The sequence below is a fragment of the Argentina anserina genome, chromosome 5 (assembly GCF_933775445.1).
Source record: "Argentina anserina chromosome 5, drPotAnse1.1, whole genome shotgun sequence".
Classification (NCBI taxonomy): Eukaryota; Viridiplantae; Streptophyta; class Magnoliopsida; order Rosales; family Rosaceae; genus Argentina; species Argentina anserina.
The window spans coordinates 1,103,838-1,125,841 of record NC_065876.1 but is presented as its reverse complement, the minus strand read 5'-3'; the positions used below and the strand labels follow the sequence as shown (position 1 = coordinate 1,125,841).

Genomic DNA, 22,004 nt, shown 5'->3' with positions numbered 1-22,004 from the left:
CCCGGACCAGCCAATCGAACTCCACCATGCCAATAAACAAGTCAGAAAATTACAGAGGATAAAGTCGGTGGCTCAGCTCAGTACTCTCATTTCTCATTTCTCATTTCCCAAAAGCCTTCAGCTCTCTCGAATTTGCTCCGTCCATCGCAATCAATGGCTAGCCGGTGGTTGAGGCCTGAGGTACGCCGTCAGATCTACCCCTCCGATTTTGCTTTACTATTTTTGGTTCGGTATTTCCACGGCTTTCATTTTTTGACCTTTTGTGTGCTAATCCGGCGTCGTTTTTGGTCTGTTTAGGTTTACCCGCTGTTCCTGGCCGTTGGAGCTGCCGTCGGTATCTGTGGGTTCAGTATGGTCCGCCACATGTTGATCAACCCTGAAGTCAGGTCTAACTCTACACGACTACACTAATACGCATACATGTTTATGTAGAGACGTGTATGGAAGTTTTGTGTTCAAAGTTTGTTGCTTTAATTAAGATTACTATTACTATTATGCGTTTGATTTCCTTTTTGGGGGAAGATTGGATTCATGAGTGAACTGAAAATGCACAATTAAAACTAGGATAAGAAAAGTCCAATTATTTTTGGGTTTTTTGTGGGCTTATTTTAAGCTTTTGATGCTTAATTTAAACCTATGCAAACCTGTGTTCAAAGAGTAGTGATTAGAGTGGCTGAGTAGATATTCAGGACCAAAAGAATGGGACTTTTGACTTTTTGTGTTCATTTGAAAGTCCTCACTTGGTCCTCATTACAAGGTCCTCAATGGAAGCTTTTTCATATGTATGCTATGCAGTTAGAAACAAAATCAGTGTGGCACGAGCAATCAGATCATTCAAATAGGTTTTAATCAGCTAAGTATCTAGGTAATTTATATTTGATGAAATTCATTTGGGAGTTTAGAGGTTGTGAAACTAAACAGAAGGCATTTGGATTATGAACTTCTTGGTGTAAAAACAACTGACTGATCTTTTCTTTGTAGCTATCATGGATGTTGTGATGACTTATAATAACTCTGTTTCTTGCTTTTATAACTGGATCAGAGTGTCCAAGGAGAACAGGGCTGCTGGAGTACTGGAGAATTTTGCTGAGGGAGAAAAGTACCAGGAGCATATGCTGAGGAGATTTGTCCGTAACAAGTCCCCGGAAATCATGCCAGGCATCAACAGCTTCTTCGCTGACCCAGCTAAGTAATTGAAATCATAATGGAAATGGGGCATTGTCAGACATGGTGACTTTGAAATCGCTGGTTGCAACTGGAACTTGAGTGGTTGTGTTAAATTTAACCCGGTTGTTTGGGGTAAACAATGGAAATAAATTCAGTGGATAATTATTATGTAACCTGAATTTGGTTGGGAGAAATGATTACCGATGGATGTTTCCTTAAGCGTGGTTTCATATTGTTTTTGCTGCTTATAGATCTTAGATAGAAATATTGTTCTTTTGCTGTGCTTCTGGCTTCTTTTAACAAGTTCAAGAAAACACACGGTGAAGTCCTACAGTTGGCCTTTGTGCATGATTTCTATTGTCACCAGTAAGGAACATATAAAGTTCATGACTACCAGTCTGCCATACACACAACACAAGATAAGCACAGAATGATATGAATTTTCCTAAATTAATAGGTTGCTGCTTACAATTCAGTCAAGCTTGTAACAAAAAAAAAACAGTAAAGCAAGATAAACCACAACAGGGAGCAGCAAATGCTTTTGAAGCTAAAATTATGCCCTAGAAAGACTAGACAAGACTACAGCGCTAGACTTGGATCGTCTGCGGCAATCAGACCCATAAACAATCTGCATAGCAGTTACTAAATTACACATGAGAACAGATTCAAAAATCTTGCTTCACTAATAGAGTCCAAACAATGCTCAATTGCAGCTCCCATCGCCCATGAAGTTGATACTTGTGATAGGTCATGGCGAGAAATCAAGGAGGAAAGCGCTCAATATCCATAGAAGGAAGACCAGTTTGTTCCATTCTAATTCCTCGAAGTAAACTTTTTGCTCTTTCCTTTTCCTGCATTAGTGGACAAAGAAATTACTAATTGTTATCAACTGATTCATATTTATAAAAGCTATCATAGGGGTAATACACATTTAGAGAGAATTGTAACTCACCGGACCGGTATAATCCATAAGACGGGTACAGTAGACCTCTGCTTCTTCAATTTTGTTCTGCTCTCTGAAGTACTTAGCAAGAAAGAAAAGGGTTTCAACCATATTTGGCCCTTCCCTCTCTTCTTCTTCCATCCTCTCCAGATCTTTCTTGTAGTAATAAACTGCCTCTTCAGTACGTCCAAGCTCAGCATTTAGCTTAGCTAGCTGGTTCAGGGCAATTGATTCCCTGTCATTACAGTTTGCTGCCCTTTCATAACATTTCATTGCTTCATCAATCATATTCAGCTGATCAGTTTGATAGCAATGAGCCATGGCAATCCATAACCGAGAATCACATGGCTGGAAAAACACCGACTTCCGGAAGTAATGGAGAGCATAAAAGGGCATACCCATCATCTCATAAGCCTGTCCTAATCCATACCAAGCACGATAATCACTCGGATTTATATCTATAGCATGCCGATAAGCGTCAACAGCAGCTGGTGTGTTTTTCATCTCAATAAATTCATGGCCCATAAGGGTCCAAGCAGATAAATAATTTCTATCCAGTTTGAGTGCCCTTTTGAAGTATAGAACTGCTTTCTCATGCAGCCCTTTTAAGCTGTAATAATTCCCAATAATGCAACAAGATTCAGGTCTGTATTTATCGGTCATAAAGACTCTATGGGCAAGGTAACTCAGTGCCGATGAGCATTCCTTTGCATATAACACATTGGAATACATATCCATGTCCTCCACTCGATAAGGGTCGTTCCTGAGAAGATCTTCAAAAATCCCTTCAACTAGATCAAACTCCCTCAAACTGTACTGTACTTTTGCAATCTGAGCCTGAATGTAATTACTAAAACCAAAAATGCCATGCAAATAATCATATTTCGACAAGGACTCTTTGTGCATCCTTAGTTCTTGGTAAGCATTGGCAAGAAAGAACTCCTTCATCCAATGATTATTGAGACTCAGGCTGTTCAAGATGTCAACCGTAGTGCACAAAGACTGCAGCTCTAACCAGGCATTCCAGTTCCACGGGTAGCTATTAACAGACTCCACAAGAACTGTACGAGCAAGGTTCCCATTCCCTTTCGCTTTCAGCACGAGGCCATACAAGTACAGTCCAAAAGGCTCAATCTTACCATTTTTCCGAATAGTCGATAGCTCCCTCTCAATGGAAACCAGCTCACGATTCACAATGTCGCTCTTTCCTAGTGGCCCCTCAAGTTCCATCAATTCTTCCTCTTTCCGCTTCTCTCCAGCCTTCATTAAGCAATTCAAACAAGAAAGTACACATAAATACAAGTATCAAACTAGGTAGAAAATAAGAATCTTGTACATTAAACTGAAAACCATCTATTAAATATCATGAAAACTAAACTATTGAAGTCTACCCTAATTGCGCAATCGGAGCTGCTGTTACACCAAACTCTACTATATGTTTGATCCTAAACTCTACTATTTAACGTAATAATTGAATCGAAACAAGCTCACAAAAGGAGAAGATAACTTTGAATTGAAGAGAGTGTAACTAACCTGGTAAAGAGCATAACAGCGTAAAAAGACTGATTTTTTACCACCTTGATCCCTAAGAGCATGAGCAGCTCTTCTATACTCCCTGCAATCAAAGTAAGACTTCGCCAGAAGGTAAAAATCGCCGTCCACAATCTCATCCTCCTCCATAATCGGAGTCGAAACATACGACACGCCGGCAATTGGCGTCGCGATGACGTCAGTGAATCTGCGGCGAATGCTGGAGCTGCCGCGCTGGAATCTGGTGTTGGCCGGCGTGAACTTGGCCGGGTCGTGCTCGATGCCCACCAATTGCTCCCCCGCCCTGCAAAAAATCAAACCCGGGGTTTAGGGTTTTGCAGAAATTTGGGGATTTAGGGTTTTTCGAATTTGGGGTTCTTACCATTTGGCCGCGGCGTAGAGACAACGATCGGTTAGCTGACGAATGGCGGCGCGGAGCTCGATGCGGTAGTTGTCTTTCAAGTTCATCGATTGGGGTTTTTATCAGTCGGCGACGGTGGGATTTGACATGCGGCGGTGGCGGCGGTTCTTCAACGTGCGCCGTGAGTGACGGAGCTCACTGACTAACACCCCGCGCCCAGATAGAGATTTTTGAAAACGAGGAGAAAGAATTCGGTGGACTGGTCCTTTGTGTAGGTTCTTAGTTTGGACAATTCTCATTTATGGGCCTCTTTACTTCCTAAGTTTTGCACTATTGCCTATGTTCTTTTACTCTTTATGATTCTTCCCATGTATCTTGCTTATATTTGCAATCAGGCCCTAGATAAGGTAACCTTTTTCTTTTGCTTTTGTTTGTAACACAGTTTTTGTGAACAAGGGAGTCGCCTTATTAGTCTACCAACATTATAAACCACTTGTGATATATTTGACCATCACATGGACATCGCATTACTGCAATATACTCAGCAGGTAATGAAAGAGTTTTAAATTAACTTGTTTAAGAGTTCGACTCTAATTATTATTATTCTATCGATTTATATTAGCGTTTATTATTTTGTTATATGGTAAATAACTAGACCTTCGCACATCTGCTAATAAGATGCATGAGTAAAATCCACTTCATATTTGCGAGAACGTGTAGAACGAGAATCTGAAAACAAGCATGAGTGCAGATACGTGTATAAATAAAAAGTGATTTATTGAATATCAAGCGCGCGGTTACAATCTTTGTGAACTCCTATGATTATATCTCCATATGTAACTTGGCTCAAGGGTAACGTGCACTTGATCTTGATAATTTGAGTTTGATTTGGATATGGATTTGAATTTGATGAAGAACGATCGATTTGTTAGCTTGATGATTCTTCGTGGACTTGAGTTCGGATTTAGATTTGATGAAGAACAAGCGATTTGGTAGCTTGACGATTCTTCGTGGACTTGAGTTCGGATTTAGATTTGATGAAGAACAAGCGATTTGGTAGCTTGACGATTCTTCGTGGACTTGAGTTCGGATTTGGATTTGATGAAGAACGAGCGATTTGGTGGCTTGACGATTCTTCGTGGACTTGAGTTCAAACTTGGATTTGATGAAGAACGAGCGATTTGGTAGTTTGACGATTCTTCGTGGACTTGAGTTCGGACTTGGATTTGATGAAGAACGAGCGATTTGGTGGCTTGACGATTCTTCGTGGACTTGAGTTCGGACTTGGATTTGATGAAGAACGAGCGATTTGGTGGCTTGACGATTCTTCGTAGACTTTAGTTCGGACTTGGATTTGATGAAGAACGAGCGATTTAGTAGCTTGATGATTCTTCGTGGACTTAATGATCTTTGTGGACTTGAGAAACATTAGGATTTCAAGTCTAATAGAAGCGGGTAATAGCTTTATACCCCTACAATTATCGGCCCAAACGTACATAAGTGATCTAACCCATTAAGTATATTTGTGATCCTAACATCTTGAAGTACGAGGGTTTAGGAGTGGCCGGGAATATATGAAGTGGGAAAAATGTAACCGCCAACGGTTGCAACCCCAGAAAATGCTCACTCTACTCCGCAAAGCTCAACCAACTTCATTTTCAATTCCATTACACCACACCCTAACCACCTCACCGCCGCAACCGCCTCAGGACGCCGCCTTTGCCTCCCTTATCCTCAAATCCGACCCGCAATCCATACCCCGGATCCTCCACGACCCGAACATCCACTGGACCCTGGACTCCGTCAACAAAACCCTCAAGCGTCTCTGGAACCATGGCCCCAAAGCTCTCCAATTCTTCAGAGCCCTCGACCGCCACCCCACCTACACCCACGCCGCCTCCTCCTACGACCACGCCGTCGACATCGCCGGCCGCCTCCGCGACTACAAGTCCCTCTGGGCCTTCGTCGCCCGCATGAAGGCCCGCCGCGTCGGCCCGGGCCCGAGAACCTTTGCCATCATCGCCGAGAGGTACGTCGCCGCCGGCAAACCCGATAGAGCCGTCAAGGTATTTCTCTCTATGCATGAACACGGCTGCCCTCAGGATTTGAGTTCCTTCAATACTGTTCTTGATGTGCTTTGTAAATCGAAACGTGTGGAAAAGGCGTATAATTTGTTTAAAGTTTTCAGAGGAAGGTTTAGAGCTGATTGTGTTAGTTATAATGTGATTGTTAATGGTTGGTGTTTGGTTAAGAGGACTCCCAAGGCTTTAGAGGTTTTAAGGGAGATGGTGGAGAGAGGAATCGAGCCGAGTTTGATTACGTATAACATAATGCTTAAAGGTTATCTTAGAGCTGGGCAGGTTAAGGAGGCGTGGGAGTTTTTCTTGGAAATGAAGAAGAGGAAGTGTGACATTGATGTTGTTACTTATACTACACTTGTTCATGGGTTTGGTGTTGTCGGGGAGATTAAGAAGGCGAGGAGGATTTTCGATGGGATGGTGGAGGATGGGGTGCTTCCTTCGGTTGCGACTTACAATGCTTTGATTCAGGTTTTGTGTAAGAAGGATAATGTGGAGAATGCTGTGGTGGTTTTTGAGGGGATGGTGAGTAAGGGGTATGTGCCTAATGTGACGACTTATAATGTGTTGGTTAGGGGGTTGTGTCATGCTGGTGATATGGACAGGGGGGTGGGGTTGATGGAGAGGATGAAGGGTGATGAGTGTGAGCCGAATGTTCAGACATATAATGTTGTGATACAGTACTTTTGTGATGATGGGGAGATTGATAAGGCGTTGGATGTATTTGAGAAGATGGGTAGGGGAGAGTGCTTGCCTAATTTGGATACTTACAATGTGTTGATAAGTGCCATGTTTGTGAGGAAGAAACCTGAGGATCTGTTAGTGGCAGGGAAGTTGCTAATTGAGATGGTTGATAGAGGGTTTTTGCCCCGGAAGTACACCTTTAATCGGGTTCTAGATGGGCTTTTGTTAACTGGTAATCAAGGTTTTGCAAAAGAGATTCTCAGATCGCAGAGCAGATGTGGCCGTCTTCCCCGTCAGGTTAGATTATAGACTTGAACTGCAGAGATTTGATTGTCATTGGATAAAAAACACCGTGACTGCTCCTAAGGGATTTCACGTTCCTGCTGAAGCTTTCACGCTCAATGTTACTGCAAAGCTCTTTCCTGTGCCGTCTCACTACAGTTTATAGAATGAGTGGGCTATATTGTAAACTAGCATTGAAGCAGATATTTATGTAGCACCCAATTTGAGGGTTATGATGACATCTCATACCGTTTGGAGATGGAGTACTCTTTGTGGGTTCAAGTCAGGATTGTCATTGTTCATGAATTTCAAGGTTCAACATAAGCTTGTTTCATCCTGATTAACAGTCAGAACAAGGTATTCATTGTGAAATGAGGCTTCACGGTGTTTTAACCTTTTTAAACAAAGTGGCAGTTGGTGTTATCATAACACGATGCTTAGTGCTTGCCCTGTCCACCATTGCATCCTGAATGTCAGCAATTGAGTCTGTTGCTTGTGTTCTCAATCTGGAATGTGTCAACAGCTTACAGAGCAGTGTTGAGGGAAAATAAATTGCGGGATTGACATACTCGTTCTTCAGATGCACTTGTACCAGGTTTAGCTGGAGTTCTTTTACCCGTGAAGCTGAAAGTGTCACTTATTGAACTGCAAGCTGTTGCTCTGCACTGATTATCGTTCGCCTCGGAAGATTTTACTCCCAGCACCAGGTTTCTGCAGTAAAGCAAATCAAACTTCAGTGCATATCTACTGACCGCAAATTTCCAGCCCCAGTTGGAGCTTCAATGTAACAAGAAAAAAATTCAATGAAAGTCACAAATAGTCGAGTACAAACAACTCAAACAGAAAAACCCAAGGACAAACTCCAGAAAAGTTGACCCGGCCCAATAATTGGAAACCATAAAGCGTTATATTTGGGTACCAAACCCAAATAAAATCCAAAACAAAATAGGGCGTTAAATTTTCCCGCTCATTCAAACATTTGAATTCTCTCTTCTTCTAGAAACCCAAATACTCCCATCCCTTCAATTTTCAAATCCCTAAACCTCTCCCCGCCTTAACGGACCTCTATTAACCCCACTCCTCCCACCTCCTTTCCCTCCATTTCTGAACAACCCCACCCATGGAGTCCGCCGCACCTCCGCCGCCGCAGAAGGAGAACGGTTCCAGGCACCACGCTTACAGCCGGAAGCAGAAGTCTCTGGGCCTCCTGTGCTCCAAGTACATCCCTTTCTTCTTCTTCTTCTTCTTCTTCTCTCTTCAATTTTTTTTTAATCTGACTGTTTGGTTCTGATTTTGACATTTCTCGAATCTGGAATCTTTCAGTTTCATAGCGTTGTACGATCGCGAAGGCGTCATCTCCGTCGGCCTAGACGACGCCGCTACTAGATTAGGTTCGTAATCTTTTATGTTAGTCTCTGAAATTTTTCTGGCCGTTCGATTTTGGGGATCTGAATTGGTGTGGGAATTGTGCAGGTGTGGAGAGGCGGCGGATCTACGATATCGTTAATGTTCTTGAGAGCGTTGGGGTTAGTTTTTTTTTTTGTGTGATGAGATTTGGGGATTTTGGATTTGTACCCAAATTTAGGGTTTTTAATTTTGGACCCCCAAATTTAGGGTTTTTGATTTGGGTGTTTACAGGTTCTTGCGCGAAAGGCGAAGAATCAGTATTCATGGAGAGGATTTGCGGCAATCCCTAGTACCTTACAGCACCTCAAGGTTTCTGCTTTTTTGCTGTTTATGAAGATTCAGATCTGATTTAGTCAATTTTAGTATTGAAAATGTGGAAAGTGATTTTGGGTTTGGTGGTGTAATAGGAGGAGGGTATGAGAGAGAATTTCAACGCTTTCCATGGCCATTCGCAGGGAATTGATGACCTAAAAGTAAGTGAAAGGACTGTTCTTTTGATTGTCAGTGTTCAATTTTGTTAAAGTTTTTTGTGGAAATTTGGTGGTTTGATTCTGGTACTCATGATACTGCTGTTTTGTGTTTTTGCAGTGTTCACAGGGTTCAGATGATGAGGAAGGTGATGAAAGTGGTCTGGCTACCGGGAGTCAGAATGATAATCTCAGTGTCAATCCCAAATCTTTATCAAACTCGAAAAATGGCAAGTCTTTGTTTCCTAAAATTTGGTAGTTAGTCAGGTCAATCATACGGTGCTAAGTTGGCTTCTTAGTTTGGTAGGGTGTGTGAAGCATTTCGGTGACATCCTGGAACTTGTTTTGGTAAATTTTTGCAGAAAATAGAAGGGAAAAGTCTCTAGCCTTACTTACGCAGAATTTTTTGAAGCTCTTTGTCTGCTCCACTGTGAGTGCAATGCTTATTGTTACTTATTCATTTGTTTATTATATGTTATTTTGGGTGAATTTTGATTGTGTAACCTATGAACTTGTAGGTAGAATCTATCTCCCTTGATGAAGCTGCAAAGTTATTACTTGGGGATGTACACAATGCATCTGTAATGAGAAGTAAGAAATCTAAACTTGTATTTGTTTGTTTCAAATCTTTGTGACATATTACTTGAAAAGGAGCTGAAACGCTTGCCTTTTTCTACTTGATGAAGCAGCTAAAGTAAGGCGGATTTATGATATTGCAAATGTTTTGTCCTCCATGAATCTGATTGAAAAGGTACAACTTGTAGAACTTGTAGTGGTGAAGTTTAGAATTCATCATCACTTAAACTGCATGTATAATGTACTTCCATGCTAAATTGTGCCTTTGTTCATAAATATGTAGACCCACACAGCTGATACAAGGAAGCCTGCATACAAATGGTTAGGATTTAAAGGAAAAGATGCCACGAGTTCAGCTTCAGATGAGTCTAGAAAGAGAGCCTTTGGAACTGATATCACAAACGTCAGTTGTAAAAGGGGTAGAGTAGAATCTTCTATTACTGGGAAATTGGAAGCTCAGAAACAAAAGCAACATGACAATACAGTACTGCGACGTGAGAGCGTAGTACGTACGGTTGATAGGAACAATTTAGAGGACTCAAAAGAAGGTACAAAGAGCTACCAGTTTGGTCCCTTTGCACCAGTTACTATTGCCAAGGCTGGGAATTTCAGCATGAAGAAAGTTGACTGGGACAGTTTGTCCTCTACTTACCGTCCCCACTATCAGAATCAAGGTATCATCTTATGCTTCAGCATGATTCACTTGGTAGTAAATGGTGTTGCTGTGTTTATCAATTATCATCAGTCACCTAATACAATACCTTTTAGGTATAAATTCACTCGTAACCAACAAGAGGTCTTGACTTTTGTTTATTGTATTGAGAGATGAATGATGGTTCCACCTTTTCTCTTGAGAGCTTCATTTTCTCCTCAATGACCTGTGTATTATTATCAGCCTCGGACCCCTTTTGATGTAGGAGCAGGAGAAAATTGTGAGAGAAAGAGGAAAGAGGAGGAAAGAGAAATAAACAGAACTGGAGACTAGGGGAGAGAAGAATTAGAGAACAAGAGGAAGTTAGGTTTCCATTTGCACAGGTTGCAGTAGGGATTATTTATAGGCTGTCATCGCTCAGTGTAGAAATAGTAGGCAACAAAAATAGTGTGGTACATGAATATAAAACTCCACACTATAAGTGACAGAAATCCCAATCTGAATACAGTTTTTGTTGTAAATTACCAATTTAATGGTTTTGTGTGATCTAATTTGCAGCTTTGAAGGAGCTGTTCTCTCATTACGTGGAAGCATGGAAGTCATGGTACTCTGAAGTTGTTGAGAAGCCAATTGAAGCTTGATCTTTCTCCCATATCGTTACATGCCCAAAATGATCGAGGATATTGCTTCTGTTGACTCGACAGGGAAGGGATCACCCCATGATCCATGTTAGAATAGCAATCCTCAGGATACTTTTCACATTTTGTCAATCTGTTTATTGGCATTCGATACAGATTCTATTCTTGATTTATGCAGCTGATTGTTAGGAATATGCTTAGGTTGAAGCAAATGTTGTATATTATACATGGCAGGCTTATTTGCTCCAGTCAATAACATTACTTTCGTTATCTTTCTGGAAACAAAAGTACGCAGCACTATTAATAAATTCAATTTTGCAGCAAGCTGATTCTTGTTTGGTCAATCTGGTAATCTGGTTAGTGCTCTTATTAGGTTTGAGCGGCTGGCCTGGGGTTAACATGCAGCCAAGTTCATGCCACTGTTGAGTGCAAGAAAATAAACTACTTGAAAATCAACACTAGATATGGTTCCCACAACTCATTTGGGAACTTAAGAGGGTTTATATCTGAACTATTAACATATATTTTTTATTAGCAGGACTTCAAATTACAAATGAACAATCACCTACTTGAATTACAAATCATGACACTAAAGGGCAATCAAAGCTGTATAATAGTGTGAGATACTGTAATGTAAAGTTGGGTGGCTAGCTACCCTTGGATTATCACAGAATTATTTCCTCTTGAACACTGAGATTGAGTGTCTTGTGGGGGAGGACAATGCTGTTGATAATCACTATTTCATCTTCAACTGTCACATCTTCACCTGCATTATTAAAGATAGTATCCAGATCAGATAGTGCAGCATGTGTTTTCAAACAAAAATCAGCGTGAAAAAGAACCATGTATAAACAAACATAAGCACAAGTACCAAGGATTGTGATCCCGAGCTTTGAATTGTAATCCCCACTAGCCTGAAATCATAGTAGCGAACACAACTAAGAAAACAAATTGCAACAATCGAAGGCATATACATGTTCTCTTAATGAACATAAATAGAAATGAAATATTTAGGCTCGCCTGGACACGAGACCATTTTCCAATAGAAGATTTCCATCCAACAATTGCATGAATAACGACTGCATTTTCCTGCCAAAAAACATTACAAATTTGTTAACACAAGGTAAATTGAGTTTGAGTTGCGCTCCTGATCTTTACTTAAGCTGTTTACCTTAATTTCAACATTGTCGAGTATGATACAACTTATGAGCCTCACACCAGCTCCTATACGAGCATTTGCAGATATAGAGACATTGGGGCCAATCTGAGGGACAAGATATCAGGAGATTATTAATATGTTACTAGAGCCATACATTAAAAATTGATCAAGACCAATGCTAATGCTAGGTTCAGTGTGCATACTTTAGCACTGGGGTGTACTTTTGCTGACGGATGAATGTAAACATCACCCAAAATATTGGCACTCTTTGTACCATCCCCACTCACCAACAGATGAGGGCTGGTGACTCGGAATTGTGAAAGATATAAACCAGAACATTTCAAGGACATTCTGCAGAGAGAGCAAAACATATACTAGATTATTAGAGAAAAATGTTATCAAAGCAAATGAAAACTTGATAGGCTAATTTTACCCAGGTGTTTTAATCTGTTCCCAAAAGTCCATGGTTTCATATGCATACAACTGCTTCTTTCCTGCCAGAGGGGATAGGATGTCTTGATCCAACCTTACAAAGTGTGTGGATGCACTCCTATCGAAAGAATATGTATCAGCTATTGAAACTTCAGGACATGATTTCTAAAATAAAGTTTTCTATCACCTAAAAACAATGTTTTTTTTCCCTCTTTCACAAGATGTTTTTCTTACAGTAGTTCTAAATGGTCATTTGGCTGAAGGTTTTCACTTTCTTTTTGTTGAGTGACCAATAACTATTCTGGGATAGAGAAAGCAAACAGGGTCTAACTAGTAACAGTTTCTAACTTTCTATATAGCTTTATTGTATACATAAGTCCTTCCATACTAGAGTTATGAGAAACCTTGTTGCGGAATGCAGGGCTTCAAAACTGGACAGACGTCTTAAGTCAGCTGCAAATACCAGAGAGATCACATGTCAACACGATGAAGATTTTTTGGTTTCAAGGTAAATGATACAATGAGCAATACTTGTGACAGCAGTCTAATTTGTCAAACTATCTCACCATTGATGCAAAACAAAAGCAGATACTTCTGTTAAAATCTTAGCTTTCATATCAATAGACATTTTTTGTTAATTTGGATATCTTATACTGAATATACACAAGTGCATTGCATACCTTATACTAAAGCACATAAGTACTATAGGATAGCCTACACATGGAGAATGTATCACTGACCTCTGTCCTTCCGCTGAGAGGAAACACCCTCTATGGCATTAAAAATATCTGGTGTGAATATGTAGACACCACAATTAATCCTGTCACTGACCTGAATAACATAACAGCATCATAAGAAGGGTTAACAGAAAAGCAAGAGGCATGCAGGAAAGAAATCTTAATTCAAGTCAATTGAGGCACTAAATGCAAGTGAAACCCGATTTAAAACATACAAAAGTCTCAGGCTTCTCTGTGTAATGGAGCAGTTCATTGGTGACCGGATCAGCTACAAGTTCCCCAAACTGACTTGCTGACTCGGCAGAAACCTACGCAGACAAAAGAAGATAATATAAACATGGAGAATTTTTAGTACATGATAAGCCATCAACAGAAGATATAACTTCGCAGAGTTCTATCTGTGCATATGGTGATTAACCTTGATGACCAGGATCGTTCCCATCCCACCATATTTTCTGTGAGCCTCTGCAGATAGGAAAAAAAAAGGCATTAATTAACTTATGCAGGCCATAAATTGAACAATTATTATGTTAATACTTCACAAACATCAGCAGCCCATTAATAGTTACCAAGCATTTCTGGAAGCGGAAAACTGCAGCAAACATCACAGTTCAGCAAGAATATGTGAGACTGCAAGCCAAATCAGCAATAATGTGCCATTAATACGAGTAAGCATGCCATCAAAACATCTATGAGCGTGGCCACTATGCACAATTACAGTGAGGAAACAGAAGGAAGCAGGAAAGATATAGACAACACCGAATCAATTAACCCAAACAGAAAGTAGTAGGGAAAATGTAAAAACCGGGCTGTCTTCCATGATCAGATCTCTGAAGTTATAAAGTCCACCAGCTGAACCATGTGGTCTTTCTTCCCTCAAATATCTAAACAGCACAAATGATGAGTAAACTAAAAGTCAGTAGCCAATTCAACATTTTGAAAACTAATGACTAAAGAAGAATGAGGAAAGAATTACCTAACGGGGACCTTAAGCTCATTTGAGAGTGAAGATGCATATAATGCTAACTCACGCTCCTCATAGAAACCAATGAGAAAGATTTGTGCCAGGTTAGAAATCTGTAAAACAAAACAAACATATTGAACTACTAAGCACGGAATAACACATCAAAGGCAAATAGAAGTTCAAGAATATACCTTTTTACAAGCGGAAATTGGATGATGGACCATTGGTTGTCCTGCTAAAGGAAAAAGTGGCTTCGGAATATTCAATGACAGTGGCCGGAATCTAGTGCCTGTATAATTTCATTTCAGAACTTCAAATATATTAAGAAATGCATAATGGATCACGTCATGATTCAACTACCGAACAGTGAGAACACTCTATCACAAAGTTCCAACATATTTGCCATAGATTTGAATGAGGAACTATACCAAATCAAGTCATATCTCTTCAAATTTACAGACACAAAGCAAATCATCTCATTGCAATAAAACTTCATCGTTGGATCCAATAATCACAGTAACTCTTAACAGGATCATACCTTTAGTGGGCCCGCCCACCATGATCACAGCAACAACTTTCTCATCTGAGCTCCCCATCTTGCTCTAACACAAAGCCGGATCCTTAAAGGCAACAACAACAACAACAACCCTTTTCTGCTACAAAACTAGAACCTTGAACGAGCTCAATGAACTCAGAGAACCCAAATGTATAACTTTATGGGGAACAGTTTTGTACTTTACAGAACTAGAAAGCTACAGTTTTGTACAGAAAGATTTGTATTTTACAACTCAGAAAGTCAGAGGAGTGATGCAGTAAAAAGTGAGTGACGGGTGAATATATGGAGAGAACGGTAGAAACATCACCACTCGAACAACGAAGCTTCCGTTTTGGTTTGTCATTGCCTTTTCGGGAAGATGGGGAGGAGCAGCGTGGGACCGTTGGAATATCAGAATATGAGCCCCCCGTAGCGCTATGAATTCGCCTCGGATCATTGGGGACCCATTAAGTTATTTACCCTAATTTTTGTTTTTTTTGTTTTTAAATTAAATTCTCCACCCTAAATTTGATTAATTTTTTTTTTCATCCGGTAAATAACATACATTTTCTACAACTAGTCTCGCACGGGAGACTATGAAGCTAGAAGAAATGTTATTATGCAAAGTTTGATCGGAGATCAAATTTGTTTAAACGTTTCTTTTTTTAATGAATAAAATCCCATGAAGTGAAGAGTACATTATTTTTGGCAGTCTTGAAATTGAAAGATGCAACTCTGAGATGTGGACACATGGAAATGAGCACATGAGATAAGATTTGGCAGATGAGTCAGCTAGATCGGAAAATGTTAGGCTGTGCTTCATTTTATAATAATGCTCTTTCCCTTTCGATTAATTATGGTGGTCACCTATGTTGACTATAGAAGGTAAAAGCTGAAAGCAGAAGTTTAAAGTTTAAACTTTGAGAAAGGTTGTAGTTCGCCGTAACTTCTGTGAGGTTTAACTCTCAACCCTTCTCCCTTGTGACGCAAGCAACAACGGAAAAACGATAACATTTGGAATTTTGGATCAACAATTCAAGACTTGGGTAGGTTTTGTATGTGTTCCACCTTCCAACTTGTATTAAATCCAGACTACGTAACTTATTGTAATCATTTCACATACAGGTGCACTAGCTCACGAGTGACACAGTAAGTGCAGTGCGGCTTATATATCACGACTATGATCCTAAATGAGTAAATCTGTAAATGTACCTCAAAATACAAAACATGCGACTCTCGGCTGTTAAGAAGACTTTAATCTAGTTATTTCGGAAACTTTTACATCAAATTAACTGCAAGTAACCCCTTATTTCTGCTGATGTAGAAAGCTTGCAGTTTGCTCAGTTCTATTTGGAGGAAACCTTTTCACAGTTTGGAAGTTGAAGGTGACTGGTACCAACCCCAAGGTTCATCAGATACATATTGAGTAACCTGCTTCACAGTCATGTAATTCTCAAGTCCCCTGTAGAAAAGAGAAAAGATATATACCATCAGCAGTTTGTTCATGGTAATAATTGGATGCAGTCTAGATTCCAGAAGTAACAGCCTGGTTGTGTTTGAGTAAAATTCAACTAGGACATGTTTCTATCAGGTAACAATTTGAATAAGAGCCATACCATGTTCCTAATTCACGCCCAAAACCACTACGTTTGTTGCCACCCCAAGGAGCCTGAGTGAAGCATGGTTGTGAGCAATTGATCCAGACAATTCCTGCTTGAAAGGCCTGAAAAACAGAACAGAGAATGCAACCCATGATTAAAATGCTGTTCTACGAATATTCGGGAAGGAAGACTCATCGACACTAGATATATCATGAGGAATCTCACCTTAGAAACGCGCTCACACCTCTCCAGATCATTTGATATGACAGCAGCACCCAACCCAAATCTGTTAAATATGAAAACAGTTAGAAAGGAGAACTCCCAGATCCACCACAAAATTAGACGAGGAAAGTGGACCCAGAAGTAACAAAACAAAACCAGTGAAAATAATTTCCAGTAATTAACGAGGAAAATAAGAATCAACTCACTGGGTTTCATTCGCTAATTCAATAGCTTCTTCTTCTGAACTAAATGTTTTGACACACAAAACAGGTCCAAAAACCTCTTCTTTCCAAATTTGCATGGAGTTTGTTACATCGGTGATGACGGTAGGTTCAATGTAAAATCCTTTCTTCAAATGCTGCCATCAATTTAGAGTTAGGGCATTAGTTACAAATCATAAGGCAAAATGGACTTAAAAGGTTATACTATAAAGGCAAAGGACATACCTCGGGACGAAGCCCACCGCACAAAACTTTTGCACCTTCACTCTTAGCGGTTGAGATGAACTTCAATATTTTCTCATACTGACAGATGGAGCAAATATTAGATGCTTCAATCATAAACTTATGACTTACTGAGACAAACTCTACATAGGAGGTATCTATTAATTCTGATTTAGTAGTTACAACAAAGTTTCCGGTCTTCCAGAATATTTCCCAGACACAAACACCAATAATTCATGATTATCATCTGCAAAAGCAAACTCTGCGGACTCTAATCTTTACACAAACATCACCATGCAATTTTTTCAGCCTTTTCAGGAGAAAAAACATCACCAATCTGTCTTGAAATTTTGTGTAAGCATAACTCGTTTGGAAAAGAAACCTTTTCAAGTTAAAAAATTGAAACTATTTACTAATAGTAGAACAAGTTTAAATTTAGTAGTAAAATCAACCTTCCCTGCCCATACCCAACCCAAGCGTCTTCGGTGAACACCAAACAAAAATCCTGAAATAGTTTCAGTGAGGAGGTGCGGCATCTTTTTAAGTCTCTAAGGACCCTCCCCTGGAATCTTCCTAGATTATTTCACGGAAACAATAACATCTTCTGGAATACGAATAGTTATGTAGATATTATATGAATCAATGTGGATAAAATTGTGTTCTCGAGTTAGAGAAAAGAAAAAAAAAAGCAAGGTATTGATTGTATTCTAGTACTTGTGTTTTAATGGACCTGTTAATTGAAAACCCTCTCTCTAGAATAGACAACATACAAATATAAAATAGAATAAAATGCATAAATTAATAAATATGTACCTGCCCTTGAGAAACAACAGGGCCAAGCCTGCAACCTTCTTCCAAAGGATCTGAAATCTTGATATTTTTGCACCATTCGGCAAGTCTCTCCAAGAATTTTGATGCGATGCTTTCCTGAAACAAGCAAAAGAAATTAAAGATGAGTGGGCAATGCTTGTTTTAAGATGGCACTATGGTTAGAACTCCTAGTCAACTGTTTATCTTCACTCTAACTACGCTCAGGGAGGTAGCAGACTCGTATACATTAATATTGTTTTAGTTGCACAAGATTACCACCAACTACATGATGTAGAGTTGTGGAACTGACAACCAATATCTGTTCTGTTCAAAGATATCAATTCAGAAGGGAATTGAAGCAAGCAATGTAAGATCTATCTACCATACTTACATGCAGTATTAGACGGGATGTGGCACTGCAGATCTGACCATTTGTCCAAAAGACGCCAAAGGCGGTCCATTCAGCAGCTGATTGTATCATAGAGAAAACAAATTATTATCGTGGTACAAGGAGTTGTTGTATGTTATTATTTTTCTTGTGTAGATTATATGTGACCAACTATTCTACAGGCAGTTACATATTTACCCAAGAAACACGTATTGTCAGTCATGTAAAGATGTCGTCAACAGAAACTAACCTTTGTCAATATCAACATCGTCAAAAACAACAATTGGGCTTTTCCCTCCAAGCTCCAGCGAAACAGGCTACCATAAATGAGATAGGAAAAAGTATATGAAGATCAACTGATAAACACAAATAAAAATGACCAATTGCCAAATTACAGAAATAGTATACCTTAACTTGTTGAGCTGCTGCTGACATAATCTTGCTCCCTGTGAGAGTACTTCCAGTAAATGCAACCTGTTGAATACAAGTTAATAAACTACTACAGCATGGTTGCTGAAAGAACTAAGGGAAACAACATATTTGCAAGATATAAACTGAGATTATCAACACAAGAAGAGGAGCCGGAGTTCAACCTTATCAACATGGGGATGAGATGCCAAAGGAGCACCAGCTTCATGGCCCAGCCCAGTCAGAATATTGAGGACCCCAGCAGGAAGACCAATCTCTCTACACACCTCAGCTAGCTCCAAACAAGTTCTGGAATTGAATTTTAAATGGTGATAAGCATACAATAAGTAATCTATGTAAGAACTGAAGTACATATAAACCAAAGGAGAACATACACTGATGCCAACTCAGACGGCTTTAGTATTGCAGCACACCCAGCAGCCAAGGCAGGAGCTACCTTCCATGTAGCCATTAGTAAAGGGTAGTTCCTTAACATAAGAAAGAAGCACCTCGTTAACATAAAAATCATAGAGATTCTCCATAGTCTCACCACAAGACCATCCACGAGATAAAACCCCGATGATACCCACAAATTTTCCTTGCGAACCAAACTTTTTAGGACCATTGGAAATCCACAAATTAGTTTTACAGATGACTGATCACTTTAAACGCCTCAAGCAGGAAATAAGTAGTGCATACTCGTTTAATTATAAGAAGCAGAAAATACCATGGAGTAATCAACGCAACTACACCAATCGGCTCCTTAAGAACATGAGTCTTAAATGTCTCCATGGGAAGAGCAATAGAAACCTTTTGCTGCTTATCCAAACCTTCAGCAAGGTCCGCATAGTACTCAAAGCACCCGGCCACATCTTCCTGCATTCCACACACCAGCACATAAGTAACTACGCATAATAAGCAACAAACTCAACTAAACAATCCCTACATACCATGTCCCATATCGCTTCATCCAGCGGTTTCCCACAATCAGTTGCTTCAAGTTTCGCTAGCTCAGTTTTCCTCTCTGTTATCTAAACGCAAAAACAACAACTCAGAAGCAGAAAAACACAACAATCAACACAAGAACAGAACCAGATCACTGTCGATCACATTAAAATAATGAGAGGGACTACCTTAGCAGCAATGGCTCTCAAATACTTGGCACGAACCACCCCCGGTGCCGATGCCCAGTCTTTCCCCTTGTTATTGGCAAGGGCTTTCCGAGCCGCCTCCACCGCAATCTCCACATCTTCAGCTGTAGCTGCCGGAATATCCCCTGCACAACAAACAAAACTCATTCATTAAATCTCAGATCATCACAAATCCACGACTCTGAAAAATATTATCCAAGTCGATCAAACTGAAATTAGCAACCGATCAAAGTGACAGTTGATGTATGAGTTGAATCAAAGAAGGAGAGGGAGTTTACCGATGGTTTGTTCGGTGGCGGGGTTGATGATAGGGATGCGTTTCTTGAGAGCTGGCTCCCTCCACTCGCCGCCGATAAAGAGTTGCCGACTTGGTATTTGGATCGCCATTGTCTCTGAGCTTTGTTTCGTAAGTGATGGGAGTAGTTTGAGTTCAACTATTTGATTGGTGAGACTACGTGAGAGATGATAGATTGATTGGTGCACGTTTTTCTATATATACTACACGCCCGTAACACGCGTGTCTTGCTATCTCAGCTCTGTTGAGTTACTATTCTATCTAACCAAGCTAAAGAGCATGTCAGTGTTCTAGTGTGTTTAGCTTTAGAATCATTATCAATATTGATATTGGTATTCTAGGTGAATAAGGAAATCAAAGTCTCATGAGCTCAAATTAGATTCTGAATGTGATTCAGTAAGTTACAGTGCTTTCTTATCCATATCAATGAAATACAAGTCTCTTTTGTTTTTCCCCATATATAGGGAGGTTCTAAAACGGACGTCCGCAAATCCGAAAAAATGGCATACTCTTTGTTAAATACGTAGATAGAATTGCACTATGTAAAAAAAAGGCTATTGGCTTCCTTGTGCATATAAATAAGTCTTTCATAATTGTATACATTGCTTCCCTATGGTCTTATGATAAGAACAAGTACGATGTGTAGAAAACCAGAACCATAAATGATAGTGATCGCGAACTCTTTGAGAAATTCAAATTCTAGTAAAGGATGTACCCAGGACAACTAGGCCTCCAATTTATTCCACAATGAAGCACATGTAAAAGCAAAACCGTCAAGTTTCCGATGTCTCGGCTTCGAGTGATTGTTCTGTGTCCCGCAATCGATTATGAATTTTTAATTGTGATCCAAAGTTTGGGCTTGAAGAATGTTTGGGCTCATGAAATTGGCAATGTTGGATTTGACAGGCTAAACTAGGATTTCCTATTCGGGCTGAACCGGCCAAACTGACCCGAATAATCAACATTCCCAAGTAGATTCCACGACATTTTAGCATCGATACCTTATGCTATAATCATCTGTAAATTAATTTTGGTCAATAATAAATTTATATAGGCGTGTTTCTTGCCAAAAAGGCGAAAGAGGATACATGAAGCCACAATATCACGCGTACGTAACCGTCAAATACCAAATCCATCTAACAGTTCAGCGAATCATCATATTACCACATCCACCAATCCAAGAAAACTAAGGTCATCCATTCAAAAAAAAAAAACTAAAGTCGTTTTATTAATCTATACATCAGAGATCGACGACGAAGATACGAATCAATCAAACGAATCATGAACAACACAACAAAAATCATCATAAACGAAAAAACTAAGAACTAATCAAAAGTTCAAAACAACCCTAGCGATCTGTGTCTGGGAATAATGTTTTTGATAGATCATAAGATGGAAGAAATGATAAAGATTACTATAAATCATGATCGATCATCACGCATGCGCGCATCAGCGTTTTTGAGTGGTCTTGTGGTACTTGTCCTTGATCCACTGGAAACCGGAGGCGGCGCCGTCCTTGACCTTCTTGGCTCCGGTGGAGGCCACGGCCTTGGTCTTCTCGAGCCCCTCGCCGACCTTCTGCTTGCACTTGGCGGCGGTTCCCGGCTCGCCGCCTTTGACGTCCATAGGGTACGACGAGTTGTTGTTGGTGTAGTCCCACTGGTCCGCCCACGACGTCGTCTCGTAGCCACTTGATTTCTTGTCTGTCATCGCTGGGTTCGGTTGGTCGTTCACCGGCGACGGAGAGGTGAAAAGAGATTGGGAGATCTAGAGAGAGGTTGGGAAGGGGGTTGATGACGAGGACGATGATATGTATTTGTGAGTTGTGACTTTGTGTTACAACAGGGAAGAGAGATCAGATCAGACTTGGGAGGGTTTTATAGGTCCGATCTCAGCAAACTCCAACCATTTTGAATGGGACACGTGATAGACGTTAATAAGGAAGGAGAAATATTTATTCCTAAAACAAAAGGAGAAAAATAGTTATGGTGATACGTGTCTTGGTGTGAGTGGTTGATATGTAAGTCAACAAACTTGTTCGCCGTTTTTCCTTAGAACATTGGTACCCTGGAGT

At 40.1% G+C, this 22,004-nt stretch overlaps 7 protein-coding genes across 8 annotated transcripts; 3 read left to right on the top strand and 4 right to left on the bottom strand.

Moving 5' to 3' along the window:
• The first annotated feature begins 53 nt into the window (after positions 1 to 53).
• Positions 54 to 1,386, top strand: LOC126795199 (uncharacterized). The gene is made up of 3 exons (XM_050522043.1): positions 54 to 180; positions 298 to 386; positions 1,043 to 1,386. Exons 1-3 carry the CDS (start codon positions 154 to 156, stop codon positions 1,191 to 1,193), a joined length of 267 nt encoding a protein of 88 aa, XP_050378000.1. The 5' UTR covers positions 54 to 153; the 3' UTR covers positions 1,194 to 1,386.
• A 309-nt stretch (positions 1,387 to 1,695) lies between these two features.
• On the bottom strand, positions 1,696 to 4,249 carry LOC126795189 (anaphase-promoting complex subunit 8). The gene is made up of 4 exons (XM_050522030.1): positions 4,023 to 4,249; positions 3,644 to 3,944; positions 2,120 to 3,370; positions 1,696 to 2,018 (listed from the first exon to the last, which is right to left on the bottom strand). The coding sequence occupies exons 1-4, from the start codon at positions 4,106 to 4,108 to the stop codon at positions 1,929 to 1,931; spliced, it is 1,728 nt and encodes a 575-aa protein (XP_050377987.1). The 5' UTR covers positions 4,109 to 4,249; the 3' UTR covers positions 1,696 to 1,928.
• A 1,312-nt stretch (positions 4,250 to 5,561) lies between these two features.
• On the top strand, positions 5,562 to 7,567 carry LOC126795190 (pentatricopeptide repeat-containing protein At1g74900, mitochondrial). Its single transcript, XM_050522032.1, has one exon. The coding sequence runs from the start codon at positions 5,576 to 5,578 to the stop codon at positions 7,070 to 7,072; it is 1,497 nt and encodes a 498-aa protein (XP_050377989.1). The 5' UTR covers positions 5,562 to 5,575; the 3' UTR covers positions 7,073 to 7,567.
• Positions 7,568 to 8,016: 449 nt separating this feature from the next.
• LOC126795193 (E2F transcription factor-like E2FE) lies at positions 8,017 to 11,098 on the top strand. 2 transcript variants are annotated; one of them, XM_050522036.1, is made up of 11 exons: positions 8,017 to 8,263; positions 8,369 to 8,436; positions 8,519 to 8,571; positions 8,684 to 8,761; positions 8,860 to 8,925; positions 9,041 to 9,149; positions 9,282 to 9,349; positions 9,438 to 9,510; positions 9,609 to 9,670; positions 9,779 to 10,169; positions 10,706 to 11,098. In XM_050522036.1, exons 1-11 carry the CDS (start codon positions 8,166 to 8,168, stop codon positions 10,786 to 10,788), a joined length of 1,149 nt encoding a protein of 382 aa, XP_050377993.1. In that variant the 5' UTR covers positions 8,017 to 8,165; the 3' UTR covers positions 10,789 to 11,098. The 2 variants fall into 2 exon arrangements, with proteins under 2 accessions (XP_050377993.1, XP_050377992.1); XM_050522035.1 differs by having other exon boundaries at positions 9,606 to 9,670.
• A 201-nt stretch (positions 11,099 to 11,299) lies between these two features.
• On the bottom strand, positions 11,300 to 14,794 carry LOC126795191 (uncharacterized). The gene is made up of 15 exons (XM_050522033.1): positions 14,616 to 14,794; positions 14,269 to 14,366; positions 14,090 to 14,190; positions 13,919 to 13,997; positions 13,683 to 13,743; positions 13,532 to 13,578; positions 13,329 to 13,421; positions 13,117 to 13,207; positions 12,781 to 12,829; positions 12,378 to 12,494; positions 12,148 to 12,295; positions 11,957 to 12,049; positions 11,806 to 11,874; positions 11,657 to 11,699; positions 11,300 to 11,551 (listed from the first exon to the last, which is right to left on the bottom strand). The coding sequence occupies exons 1-15, from the start codon at positions 14,671 to 14,673 to the stop codon at positions 11,451 to 11,453; spliced, it is 1,248 nt and encodes a 415-aa protein (XP_050377990.1). The 5' UTR covers positions 14,674 to 14,794; the 3' UTR covers positions 11,300 to 11,450.
• An 865-nt stretch (positions 14,795 to 15,659) lies between these two features.
• LOC126793128 (aminoaldehyde dehydrogenase 2, peroxisomal) lies at positions 15,660 to 20,077 on the bottom strand. The gene is made up of 15 exons (XM_050519569.1): positions 19,914 to 20,077; positions 19,618 to 19,760; positions 19,435 to 19,515; positions 19,212 to 19,360; positions 18,880 to 18,972; positions 18,670 to 18,793; positions 18,485 to 18,550; positions 18,327 to 18,393; positions 18,080 to 18,156; positions 17,692 to 17,805; positions 16,882 to 16,959; positions 16,642 to 16,793; positions 16,439 to 16,499; positions 16,229 to 16,335; positions 15,660 to 16,074 (listed from the first exon to the last, which is right to left on the bottom strand). The coding sequence occupies exons 1-15, from the start codon at positions 20,020 to 20,022 to the stop codon at positions 15,978 to 15,980; spliced, it is 1,518 nt and encodes a 505-aa protein (XP_050375526.1). The 5' UTR covers positions 20,023 to 20,077; the 3' UTR covers positions 15,660 to 15,977.
• Positions 20,078 to 21,214: 1,137 nt separating this feature from the next.
• Positions 21,215 to 21,824, bottom strand: LOC126795214 (uncharacterized). Its single transcript, XM_050522058.1, has one exon. The coding sequence runs from the start codon at positions 21,638 to 21,640 to the stop codon at positions 21,380 to 21,382; it is 261 nt and encodes an 86-aa protein (XP_050378015.1). The 5' UTR covers positions 21,641 to 21,824; the 3' UTR covers positions 21,215 to 21,379.
• Between the last annotated feature and the right edge of the window lie 180 nt (positions 21,825 to 22,004).

Bases quoted from the DNA above. Each gene is read 5' to 3' on its own strand.
- LOC126793128 (XM_050519569.1), bottom strand. From the start codon at position 20,022: ATGGCGATCCAAATACCAAGTCGGCAACTCTTTATCGGCGGCGAGTGG. The intron at 18,394-18,484 runs GTATACTATTTC...CATTTATGGTAG, and splicing joins CAGCAGCTCAACAAGTTAAG to CCTGTTTCGCTGGAGCTTGG. The intron at 18,157-18,326 runs GTTAGTTTCTGT...TGATACAATCAG, and splicing joins CGATGTTGATATTGACAAAG to CTGCTGAATGGACCGCCTTT.
- LOC126795214 (XM_050522058.1), bottom strand. From the start codon at position 21,640: ATGACAGACAAGAAATCAAGTGGCTACGAGACGACGTCGTGGGCGGAC.
- LOC126795190 (XM_050522032.1), top strand. From the start codon at position 5,576: ATGAAGTGGGAAAAATGTAACCGCCAACGGTTGCAACCCCAGAAAATG.
- LOC126795191 (XM_050522033.1), bottom strand. From the start codon at position 14,673: ATGGGGAGCTCAGATGAGAAAGTTGTTGCTGTGATCATGGTGGGCGGG. The intron at 13,208-13,328 runs GTATGTTTTAAA...TATGTTATTCAG, and splicing joins CAGAGAAGCCTGAGACTTTT to GTCAGTGACAGGATTAATTG. The intron at 11,875-11,956 runs GTAAACAGCTTA...GTTTTTTGGCAG, and splicing joins TCGACAATGTTGAAATTAAG to GAAAATGCAGTCGTTATTCA.
- LOC126795199 (XM_050522043.1), top strand. From the start codon at position 154: ATGGCTAGCCGGTGGTTGAGGCCTGAG. The intron at 181-297 runs GTACGCCGTCAG...TGGTCTGTTTAG, and splicing joins GCCGGTGGTTGAGGCCTGAG to GTTTACCCGCTGTTCCTGGC. The intron at 387-1,042 runs GTCTAACTCTAC...TAACTGGATCAG, and splicing joins TTGATCAACCCTGAAGTCAG to AGTGTCCAAGGAGAACAGGG.
- LOC126795189 (XM_050522030.1), bottom strand. From the start codon at position 4,108: ATGAACTTGAAAGACAACTACCGCATCGAGCTCCGCGCCGCCATTCGT. The intron at 3,945-4,022 runs GTAAGAACCCCA...GATTTTTTGCAG, and splicing joins CTCTACGCCGCGGCCAAATG to GGCGGGGGAGCAATTGGTGG. The intron at 3,371-3,643 runs GTTAGTTACACT...TGCTTAATGAAG, and splicing joins GCTGTTATGCTCTTTACCAG to GCTGGAGAGAAGCGGAAAGA.
- LOC126795193 (XM_050522035.1), top strand. From the start codon at position 8,166: ATGGAGTCCGCCGCACCTCCGCCGCCGCAGAAGGAGAACGGTTCCAGG. The intron at 8,926-9,040 runs GTAAGTGAAAGG...GTGTTTTTGCAG, and splicing joins AGGGAATTGATGACCTAAAA to TGTTCACAGGGTTCAGATGA. The intron at 9,150-9,281 runs GCAAGTCTTTGT...AAATTTTTGCAG, and splicing joins TTTATCAAACTCGAAAAATG to AAAATAGAAGGGAAAAGTCT.